The sequence below is a fragment of the Carlito syrichta genome, unplaced genomic scaffold, assembly GCF_000164805.1.
Source record: "Carlito syrichta isolate Samal-C Ts95f unplaced genomic scaffold, Tarsius_syrichta-2.0.1 Scaffold304090, whole genome shotgun sequence".
Lineage (NCBI taxonomy): Eukaryota > Metazoa > Chordata > Mammalia > Primates > Tarsiidae > Carlito > Carlito syrichta.
The window spans coordinates 896,407-908,588 of NW_007248186.1; the positions used below are offsets into that span (position 1 = coordinate 896,407).

At 35.3% G+C, this 12,182-nt stretch overlaps 1 protein-coding gene across 1 annotated transcript in view; it reads left to right on the forward strand.

Annotated features, from left to right (window-relative positions):
• DHX15 (DEAH-box helicase 15) overlaps positions 1-9,004 on the forward strand; it is a 56,494-nt gene extending 47,490 nt beyond the window's left edge. Inside the window, exons 11-14 of the mRNA XM_008059455.2 lie at positions 27-149; positions 4,486-4,676; positions 7,098-7,267; positions 8,439-9,004. Of these exons, the coding sequence (XP_008057646.1) occupies positions 27-149; positions 4,486-4,676; positions 7,098-7,267; positions 8,439-8,556 (602 nt within the window). The 3' untranslated portion in view covers positions 8,557-9,004. The remainder of the gene's footprint in view (positions 1-26; positions 150-4,485; positions 4,677-7,097; positions 7,268-8,438) is intronic.
• Positions 9,005-12,182: the final 3,178 nt, after the last annotated feature.

Sequence of the window (12,182 nt, forward strand, 5' to 3'; positions counted from 1 at the left end):
GTTGGGCCCATACCAACCTTGTTTAGTCCCACAGTGTTTTGTTCGCCCCACGGAGGCCAAGAAAGCTGCAGATGAGGCCAAGATGAGATTTGCCCACATAGATGGAGATCATCTGACACTGCTCAATGTCTACCACGCTTTTAAACAAAGTAAGTGCAAATTAGATTGAAGGTACTCCTTTGTCTAAATGTCACTTGCAGCATATAAGATGTTTCTTCATGTAGCTTTCATTTATTATCTGTGACAACTTTACATTAGAAACCCAGGGGTACTTTAGAAAAACCCCTGACTAGCATTTAAAATAGAAATTGCCAATCTTTTTCAAAGTTTTTACATTTATAATCAGGGGAAAACACCAATTATGGAAAACCTAGAAAATACACAGTGATAAAAATAAAAGACTTGTATAAAATTTACCGCTAACATACACGTTTTTATATACTTACCTCTACTCTCTTGTTGCCATACATTTTACACTCTTGTGAATACTTTTTTACAGTCGGCACTCTCAAACGTTTTTGACTAACAAAGAGCTTTTTACATTTAAAAAAATTAAAGAAGCCTGCTCGGTGACTCAGCCTGTAATCCCTCTCTTGGGGAGGCTGAGGTGAGTGGATTGCCTGAGCCCGTGGATTGCCTGAGCCCATGGGTTCGAGACCTGCCTGGGCAACTTGGCGAGACCTCGTCTCAACATTAAATCAAAAAAATTAGCCGGGCGTGGTAGTGCGCGCCTGTAGTTCCAGCTACTTGGAAGGCTGAGGCGGAAGGATTGTCAGCGCCCAGGAGGTCGAGGCTGCGGTGGCCAGGAGCGGCCACTGCACTCCAGTCTGGGTGACAGAGTGAGACTCCAACTCAAAAAAAAAAAATAAATTGAAAAAACAGGAAAACGGGCAGCCAATGAGTAACAGAGATTAAATAGTACTTAGCTAGTGCGAGTAGGATTAGTGGAACAGTCATACACCAGAAGTAGGAATGTAAATTGATAGAGGCTTTATGAAAAGCAGATTTTATGTTACCAAGAACCTTAACAACTCAATACTCTTTGACCCAGATATAATCTAGAAAGTTACCTTTTGGTATTCGGTGGACACAGGTATGATTAGAGATTTTCATACCAGAATAACTTTTGGTAGGAAAAAAATGTCTGCCAGTTATTTAAAAAAGAAGCAACATCATAATAATAAAGTTATTGCTAGCTGCTGTTGTTGGAATATTTCATTTACAAAAATCAAGTGAGTGAGAAACTTAAATAAGGAAGAAAACAAATGAATACAACAGGATCTGAAAAGGTTTGACTTCATATCAGTAGGCTAACTTACTGGTTGATACATAATCCAAGACTGAGAGCCCTACATCAGCATCAGCCTCTACCAAAAATGTGGGACTCACAGTCACTCTGTAAGTCTGTAGTTTCTTCTCATAAGATGTTAGTTTCCTTATTTATAAAGTTGACATTCCAATTTTGGGCCTGTTGTTTTATTTTTAGCTCATTCTTACTGTATCTTAAAAATTCCATTTGCACTCCTAAAATGGAGCCTGTTGACTTTGGCGCATCTTTATAGTGGATGGTGGTGAATTTGTCTCAGGGCCCAAAAGTGCTAGAGGGCAAGTGTGTGGAATAGAATGCAGCACCTAAAGTAAGGCACATCTACTGTCTTACTCAAGAACACCCCCCCCATGTGTTGAATGGAATTGATGACTGAAGAGAAAGGAGGATTCCTTCTTTGCTCAGGTATAAAAAATAAAAGAAACATCTGGGAAACCAAGAGCTGCAGGCCAGTACACGGGTTTACTTTAGAACATTTATTTTATCCTTCTTATATCTAAAATACTGTTAATGCATACTTAGTGTTAAGGACTTAACCCTGATGAGGTGGAACCTACTGCATTCCTGTTGTATGCCAAACATGCTGGGTAACCAAGAGATCAATAACCTGCTAGCAGATCATGGTAACAACTTTAAGAGGGAAGGTCTTGAGAAGGTGCACATTGGTATTTATTGTGGTTCTCAAAATCTCCTTTGATATGATGATGAAGATATTGTTATAAGTGCAAATTAAAAGATTTCTAAAAGAACAACAGGTTTTTACCCCCATAACTTTCACAGACATCTTAGGAATTTTTTTAAGATTAGGAGATTGTGCTATTTTGTTGCTTGAGCTTTTGACACCATAACATAGCAGTATATTTGAATTTCATAATTGTGCATTGAAAATAAAATTTAGGATTGACATATTTTAAAATTATTTCTATTTTAAATATAAATCTAACTGCAGTATTTGAAATTAGAGGAATTTAGTATTGAAAATGATAAGTTTACTAAATAATTTTTTTATGTACATATTTGATAGTTGGGAGCTTTCTGTGAAAATATTAAACAGTAAATCTCTACAAAAGCCGTATCCAACCTCTTCTAAATAGAACCAGCAGACAGAGGGAATGTAGTGAGTTAAAATGGTAGCATCTACTCACTAGATGTGTGCTCCTTTTCTATTGAGTGACTTTCAGTGCCAGAGAGATGATAAGTCAAACTGGTTGATGTTTAGGGTTCAGTTATTTTTAATGATTTCACATTTGATTGAATTCCCTTTAGTCAAACGCACAGGATTTTAGCCTTTAATCACTCACTGCCACCTTTTCAAGTAAAGAGAGCTCTTTTAAAAAAAAATTATACTTTCTCTCATCCCCACATGTTATTTATATATTTCATATCCATTTATTGAATTTGAAATATTTTCACTAATGGTTTTTAAATGATGCTTTCTTATCAAAACATGAATATATTTGAAAAATAGCACATATGTTTCAGATTTTAGTCAAGATGGTTTACATAGTAAAATCTAAAATGTCATGCTAATAACATCATTTTAATACTTTATGTAAATAACACTTGTTTTAAAAAACAAAACTAGATTTATGTTCCAATACTGTAATCTGTGTGAGAAAGTGGGGAGATTTCTCTCTAAAAATCGTACAAATGGTTTGAATTTAGATCGTACAAGTAGTTTACTATATTAGTAGGAGATAAACAGCTAGTATTATTTTAATAAAATATTCCCAGTTTTAGATTTATCCCTCCCATTTATCAAATTATTTCTTGGCAAGTTAAAAAATACAATAGAGCCATCAGATACTAGGTGCTTGTCTTGAATTAATAACAGTTGTTTGTATTTAGTGTATGAATTTTGCTCATCTTTAGAATATGAATTCTAAAAATTGAGAACGTCATACAAGCTGCACATCAAACCAGTCTGCAAATCAACGCTTTTCAAAAATTTCCTTTTTATTGTCCAGTTTAGACATGTTCATTGCCTTTTAACTTGTTACAGAGCATTATCATAAGCAGAAAGTATACTGCTTCATCTCCCAAAGGTACCCAGAGCTTTGTTTTAAATGTCAATAGCTTCAGACGGATACCTTTTATTTCTTATTCCAGATGGATTAATTAATGGGTGTTTCAATATTTTATCATATTCTTTAATGTAAAGTCTGTTTCCCACCCCATCCCACCCACTCTTGTTTCTGAAATGTTCTTTGTAAAGCATTATGATAAAGTGGTACATTACGACTTGTAGAATCCTAAAACCAACGTGAAAGCAATATGCGAAAGATAAGCACATATTGTGGTAGCTAAGGAAGGATCAACACAGTTTATGTGTTTTCCCCCCTTTCATTTTATAATAATAATCTTAATTGTATTTACCAAAAAGTCTCTGAAATAAATAATGCTGTTTTCTGCTGTGACTGTCTTGGCACTGAAAGATGTCCCTGCAAAATTTTTTTCATGATGCTAGGGTTTGAGCTTTCTTTAGATGAGTGACACTGGGGCTACTTGGAAGTTTTATCAAGGTTTCCTCATTGGAGAACTATTCTCCTTTTGATAAAACTTGTAGTGCAGCTACTCCAAGTGCTTAGATTAGGACTTAAATAAGAGTGAAATATAAACTTTATCACTTACTTCAAACCTTGCTTGTAAATTGCTGAGAGACACATGTCACAGAAAACGTCATCTTTGGGGTTCTCTAGCTCAGGCATAGAGAACAATACACAATAGTCATTTGAAGTGCACTTTTATAACTTTTATGTTATGTTTGTCATAATCTAAGACTGTTTTCTTTGAAAGTGTACAAGACATGACATTACACCAGATTCTCCATACTCACCCTTATCTAATAGACAGTCTATTAGAAACAACCGGGTAGATGTTACTGGGCAGTATAACTCAGTTCACTATAAACGGTTAACTCGAAATAATTGTTTTGGCCTCAAAAACTGAAAACCTTAGTACTGGTTTTGATTTTGAGCTGCACTATAGAATTTTAGGAAAGTTTGTTACACAGCAGTTCATTTAAAGGAAATGTTGTGGGCAAATCCCCTTTCTGATGTATTTAGTTACTTTTTTATAACAATTTTCCTTTTTAATTAGAAAATACTCCTATGTGCATGATTCATGGTTCCCCCTGTTTTTCCCCTCCAACTTTTCAGATCATGAATCGGTTCAGTGGTGTTATGACAACTTCATTAACTACAGGTCCCTGATGTCCGCAGACAATGTACGCCAGCAGCTCTCTCGGATTATGGACAGATTTAACTTGCCTCGTCGAAGTACTGACTTTACAAGCAGAGACTATTATATTAATATAAGAAAAGCTTTGGTTACTGGTTATTTTATGCAGGTATGTGGTAATACAGGAATGCCTGACTAAATGTCTATGAAAATTAATTTTAAATTTTATATCCAGTTTCTTTGAATGAATACACTAAAGTTTTATGTGACTAATGTATTACAAGTGAATACATTTAGTGACTAAATTAGTAGTCAAGTTACGTAGGAATCAATTTTAGAATTGCCTTTCTGTTGGTCTTTGTTATACCAGATGGACAGCCTACCTATTTTCAGGTGCGATTTTAGGTATCTATTTCTTCAGGAATGTGAATTTCAACCCTTGAATTTTTAGAAATGCATTAAAGTTTCTATCAGTCTAGCTCTTAATTGGAAGCATTGTCATAACAGTATAAAAGGAAGCAATTGTCTGGGTGGATGCAGAAGTATGTCCAGTTCACATTCCTCCTCTAGAAACGAAACACCCCAGCATTCAAATTCAAATAGCTACATTTCCTTTCCGGTCCTAAAGAATGATCATTGGAGCCGGGCTTGGTGGCTCAGCCTGTAATCCTGTGCCTTTGGGAGGCTGAGGTGAGTGGACTGCCTGAGCCCGCGGGTTCGAGACCCGCCCGAGCAACTTGGCGAGACCTCATCTCTACAATAAATCAAAAATTAGCCAGGCGTGATAGCGCACACCTGTGTTCCAGCTACTTGGAAGGCTGAGACGGAAGAATCGCCGGAGCCCAGCAGATCGAGGCTGCGGTGGCCAGGAGCGGCCACTGCACTCCAATCTGGGCGACAGAGTGAGACTCCAACTCAAAAAAAAAAAAAATGATCATTGGTATTTATAACTAAGAAGACCCTTGGGCACTGCACAAGCCAAACATGTCTTTTGAGCTAAGCAATAAAGAAGAAAATAATTTACAAGTTTTTATTTAGTTTAGCCTAAGTGTGCTATATTGGAGTCTGTAAGAGTAGGAGTAAAAGTTTCAAAGTAGGGTGAACACCTATATTAAGCTGTTTAAAACATAGAGAAATGTTGTTTGATAAAACTCAAGAAAATTTTGTGGTGGTAAAATTGAAAACAAACGTCCATTACTTGGGATGGGATTGGTTTTAATGGTCTTCTATCTCCTTCATGTTTGTTTATTATCTTTTCCTGTGTCAAGCAATATGTGGCTAGCCTTAAGGCCAGATGAGTTCATTAGCTAGAATATGACCCTAAAGCCACTTGATTTGAGAGTCAAAAATCAAAAGTGATTGGTGAGTTTTAGGTATTTGGATCTAAGTAACAGTAAGAATGTTTATTGTGATATTTTATTGTAAGGTCTTATATTAAAGTTGGCTGCATAATGCAGTTAGGTATGAACATTTTTAATCTATACCCTTAACTATATTCTTATTATTTATTTAATGTGTACTAACTTATTTTTGACATGTTCTTAAATTTACTTTTAATAATTTTAAAAAGAGTGGCAAAGCCATATTCAAGCATTATAGCTTCTTAACTCTCTCTTTAGGTTAAAATTTGTTAGTAAAAGAGCCAGTAGGGCATGCCTGTAATCCAAGCTATGAGGGAGACTGAGGTGAGAGGATTGTTAGACCCCAGGAGTTTAAGGCTAGCCTGGGTAACGTAGTGAATCCCTGTCTCTTAAATAGAAACAGAATGTTAGGAACATCTTGCAGTATAGTACCCAACACCTAGTAGGTGCTTAGTAAGTATTTTGGATGTATTTGAAGTTCATTTTCTATTATTCATGAATTGCAAAGGTCACACTGACATTTATTTCAGGATTTGTTAATTAAATATTGGATGAGTATCACCAATCAAAAGCATTCGCTTGAATATTGAAAAATATAGGAAAGAGAAGCACAACCAAGTTCTGTCTTGTGTTGTTGATAGTGATGGTTACCTTTTTCTTCTCACTCCTTTTTGCTCTTTAGTTTTCTACCTTAGACATGAGTCTTCTGGGCAATTGTTTGTCTACTTCATAATTGGCACCTGGCCCTGAAGAGTCTACTCCAGATAGTCTAGGGCAGAAAGGACCAGATAGTAAATTTTGGGCTCTGTAGACGTATTACATCCCTGTCACAATTCCCCAGCTCTTCCTGCCTTTGTGCATGACAGCAGCCATAGACAAATGCGCATGCTAGGGTTCCAATGAAACTCTTTATGAACAGCAAAATTTGAATTTCTTATGGTTTTCATGCTTCATGAAATGGTTTTCTTTTGGTGTTTTTTTTCTAGTTATTTAAAGATACATAAAATACTTTGGCTCACAGGCTGTATCAATAGAGGTTGTAAGTGGATTTGGCCTACAGATTGTATTTTGCTAATGTCTGCTTTTATCAGGCAGTGATAAGTAAGTATAGCCGTAGAATAAAAAGCAAAAGTAAGGCCTGCCTGATGCTAATTATATAGGTATCATTATACCACTTTTGTCTCGGCACATCAGAAGCAGTGTATTAATTTACTGGGTTTTGGTTTCAGGTGGCACACTTAGAACGAACAGGGCATTACTTAACTGTGAAAGACAACCAGGTGGTTCAATTGCATCCCTCTACTGTTCTTGACCACAAGCCTGAATGGGTGCTTTATAATGAGTTTGTTCTTACAACAAAGAATTATATCCGGACATGTACAGATATCAAGCCAGAGTGGTAAGCATGCCTTTTGTTTTAATAGCTTTTTAAAATTATCTATTTTGCTCAAAATATAACCTGACTCTGTTGCTGGTTTATGTATGACCTTCCATTTATTCATTGGGAAAGTTGGTTTTCTCCTCAGCTAGGGATATATGATATACTGTATAGATATGGGGAAGTGGCCTGGTGGTATGGTTGATCTCTTGCAGCTTTCCTGTGGTAAAAGGACAGTGGGATTGTTAGTATCTGCAGGATTTGGAGCCATTCTCTTGTTGTGATTAACTTGAGTTAGTACTGTTTTCTGGTTTCAGAAGTCAGTCCTTTAAAATATTTTACTTGTCCCATTATAATTAGCTCTCAACTATTTATTATTTGTATGTTGGTTTACTATTTATGTATTGGTTTTAGGAGCTATGCAGACATACAAATTATAGCTCAGTGTATCTTAACGTTAGCTTTTACAAAGTGTAATTCAAATTGATTGCTTTATATTAAGCTCAATAACCTTTTCTCCATTTCAGGGGGAGAGACTAGAATTCATTCTATAACTTATGATGGGAAATGTCAGCCAAGGGTACTGAGACTGAAAACACTTACTTTAGATGGTGTCATCTGCTATATATTGTTCAGCTTCTTTCCTACACTGATTTTGACTTCTGACACTTAAATTGTGTAGGATATTACCATTTTATCTTACGTGCTTTGTTGAGAAAAAATTGTATAGCTGAACTTTAAAAAGATTTCAGTCAGGTGTATTTTTTGGGTAGAGAGTTATATTTATAGTTGAAAATGAGAAGATCCAATCATTTGAATAACAAGATGTTTCCTCATAGAACCTATATTACTACTATCCTTGGAGAGGCAGGTTAAAATAGTGTGCTAGAGTGAAGAGATCAGTGACTTTATCTGTTGTTGTCTTTATATTAATGTAAAAGAAATGATCTTTAAAAGAATATTTCTTGATGTTTTCTTCAAAGCATATGGTAAGTCCAGCATCAGAAAATATACATCTTACTAAAATATTTAACACATTTCTAAAAGTAATGTTTGTTAGAATTAGGCATTTATATTTTTGCCATGGATTTGAGTGTGTAGATTTGCCTTCGTTCACCATTACATTAATGCCTAATGCCTTCAGTGCTTTAATTAAGTGTTAATTTGGTAATTTTCCCCCCCTTTTGGACAGGTTGGTGAAAATTGCCCCTCAATATTATGACATGAGCAATTTCCCACAGTGTGAAGCAAAGAGACAATTGGACCGCATCATTGCCAAACTTCAATCCAAGGAATATTCACAGTACTGAATTCAATGCTTAGAACTGAAGTTATTCAGAGGACAGCTTTAAAAGATGAATGAACTCAAAAGTTCAAGTTGTGCTCTTCACTTTGGTTCAATAATGGCCTTTATTTGAAAGCTTTTTAATTTTTCTTTACAGTAAATATTCCATTCTGATTTCATAAATTAAACATTTATGCCTCCCTTTTGTGTTGACACTGTAGCTCATACTGGAAAAGTCGATCAATGTTTTGAGTTTATTGAAAGTAGTTCTATATATAACAATGTTATAAGCATTTCTTTAGAAATGGTTGAAAATGCTTCTAAAATGTGATTATCGACCATGGTATGCATGATCGTTGTAATTGTTGACATTCCTTTTAGAAGTTGTGAAATGTTACAACTTGTGCTTATGTAGACACAATCTTCTGTCTCAGTACAGAGGCACTGACTTCAATAAAGTCTATTTATACTAATTTTGGCCAAAGCCCTTTGGTATCTTTGTTGTAGTCTTTAAGTATAGGCTTTTATCTTCCTAAGTGTGGGGCTTTTCTTTTTTTTATTATAATTGTACTATTATTACATATTTTGTGTCTTTCCACACAGAATACTCCTTAGAAAAAGTAGTCATTCAAGCATTATTTTTAAGAGCATAGCTTAGCACTGTTAGGTTAATCAGGATATGATCTAGTGGGATGAGGTATGCAGTATTCATTTGAAATTGGATCCCAAAAGACAGAATAATGAAGGGATAGCTTTCTCCTTGTTTTTTTTAAAGATCATTTCGTAAGACTGATAATTTATTATCTTGTTACCACATTTTTGTCAGATGTTTTTATTATACCTAGGTAAACATTTTTAGCACTCTAGCTTCTAAACATGTTTATTTGTATTAGAAAGGATATTGTAGATCTCAGTCAGTTTTAGTACATCCTTAATGTTGAAAGATTTATGCAGTACACAGACTAATTTATGCAGTATGTTAAAATGTACATTTCACCTTCCATTTTCTATAACAGACAATAGATAAGTTAAAAAACTCATTTGAAACCAAAAATGAGGTGTTTGATGTGGGCCATTAAAGATTCTGTAATAAATCAATTTTTTTCATTTAAATACTAAATATTGTACTCGTTAATGTCTGGACTTCCCTGTTTTGTTCCCCCCTTTACAAATTGTTTAAATGTTAAAGGAAATATATAGGTGTATATTGTTGGGATTTAAATATACTTGCAAGCATATTTTCTAGTACATGGCTTAGAGAATTTAACTATTTCATCTTTCAAGCTGAGATACTTTTTAGTGTAGGTAACTTTTATTATTGAATGATGCCTAGTGGTTTGAAAATGTTAATGTACTCTGTAAGTGCCTAATTTTGTTCCCATGGAATAATTTGCATGCTGGAATACTATTTCAGGTTACATTTGAATATTGGTTAGAAAGCCATCCAATATTAACTTTGGCAACATTGTCTGCTGGATTCTTTTTTGTTAAGAAAGTCTAGGCACTTGGTCAGATTGTTTTCACTAAAAAGGCAGCTCTTGCCAAAGGTATTCGTTGACTGTTAATTTATGCCAAAAGTGTATAGTTTGTAATTCCATTGTGTATCTTGATAACATGACCATCTATCTCATTTCAAATAGGTCTTAGTATGGTATATTGTATTGTATAATCTTGGGCTGTTTAAAATCTGAAGTTAGATCATTAGGTTTTCTCACAGAAACTTTAAAGTTTTAGAGTATGTAGAACAAAGCTTGATGTTTGGCAGTTTGTAGGAATTAAAGGTATGTATCGGCCAGTGGCCACATAAAAAAGAAGTAGAGCAAGCTGAGCTTTTATTCCCCATAATGTTGTCTATTCCCCACAGCCCAGTCTACAGTTGTGCTGGGCTGGACTAGAACTGGGGTTTTCTTATCATTGATGTTACTGATAAAGGAGTGAGTAGCCTTTAAAACTTGTCTTCTACAGCTCCTTTATCTTAGAGATCTAACAACTGAACACCAAAGTTGTTGCGGTTTCCCTTGTTCACCTAGGTTATGGCTATCAAATAATCCCTTTGGGTGTAGAGCAAGAAAATTACACTTTAAGATTTCCCCCAACAGTAATATTCAGAAAGTCTTCTTGATGATTATCTGAAGAGGCCTTCTTACTTAGCTCTCAACTTTGAAACCATGAGCTGCTTTTTGTTGTGAATGTGGTGCAAGGAAAGAAGGCCATCAGCAAGGAGAACTGTGGACCCTGCAAGAGTTGAAACTGGGACAAGAGAAAACATGACCGACAATAGACTTACTTAGCTAGATCCAAAAGCGTTCTACACTCAACTTTTTACACTTTGGGGCTTATAAGGCACCCACACACATTTGGCAATAATATTGATGGTTATGCTTCCTGTCCAGATAGTTAAGAAAAAAAACACAATTTATTACCTCTGAAGGCGGTTTAACAGTCTGTTAGAAATTGCAAAGCTAAAAATTTTTGTCTGTAACTACGTGGTTCTTAATTTTCTTCCTAAGGCATAGTCAAATAAGCATAGGTATAGGTAGTTAAATAACTTAGCTATTTGGAGTTGACTGTCATCTTCCCTTCCTCTTAATTTTGGCTGAGTAGCCTGTTTTCCTTTCCTTTCAACCTTCCCCTTTAACATGGTTTCTAGATAGTCTAAACATTCCTCGTTAACCACTGCCAGGTAGTCTCTAGATTGCCTTCAGTACTATGGTCTAAGCTGGACAGACTGCAGATGAACTGGTATTTCTCAGAGGACCAGACCTGCCATGGCTTCTGTTAATACAACTTAAGATTACATTAACCTTTCAAACAACCACAGCATACTTTTGGCTCATATTAATCTTACTATAAATATATGGCACCTAATACATGAGCGTTTTAATCTCTGTGGCTCAGGTCTAAGAAGGCTTTCACAGACCTTGGGCATTGTTAATCTGAGTACCTCACCCTATGTGTTCAAATACATCTGTAGCTTATTAAATAACGTTTTAAAAAATTAAAGGTAAAATAGGTACATCTTAACTATAAATGTTTTATAACCATTCCAGAATTCTTGCGGTGTGAAACTAACCATATTTCAAATTCAGTATCTAATCAATATTTAATTTTAAAATGAAGTTGACAGGTTTGGTAAATATTTGTATATAAGCATTGATTTGAACTTTGTAGTTTCTTTTTATATTAGAGTAATAGTAGTGATCTGATCTCAGGCATTTTTGGTGGTCCCTAAAAAACTTAAATGTCCAGCTACTGTGCCTATGAATAAAATGCCCCATAGGTAAGGATAATGATTGCACAGGTGGTCAGGTACTTCATCTTATTTTGAAGCAAACATGTTTATTGAGAACTTACTAATTGCAGTAACCTTTAATTACTTACATTGCTATAACAGTGGCCAAACAATGGGAACTTTAATGTTTTGCTTACTGTGAATTCTCTAGCTTAGACTTTGGATAGTAGCTCATTTCTGAGGTGTTGGAACTTCATCTAGCAAAAATAGCCATAGTCATGTGCTAAGTTTGGCACAAACTTCCAGGCTACGTATGTTTGGCAAGTTTCTCACTTTTTTTTTTTTTTTGAGTTGGAGTCTCACTCCGTCGCCCAGACTGGAGTGCAGTGGCACACTCCCGGCCACCGCAGCCTCGACCT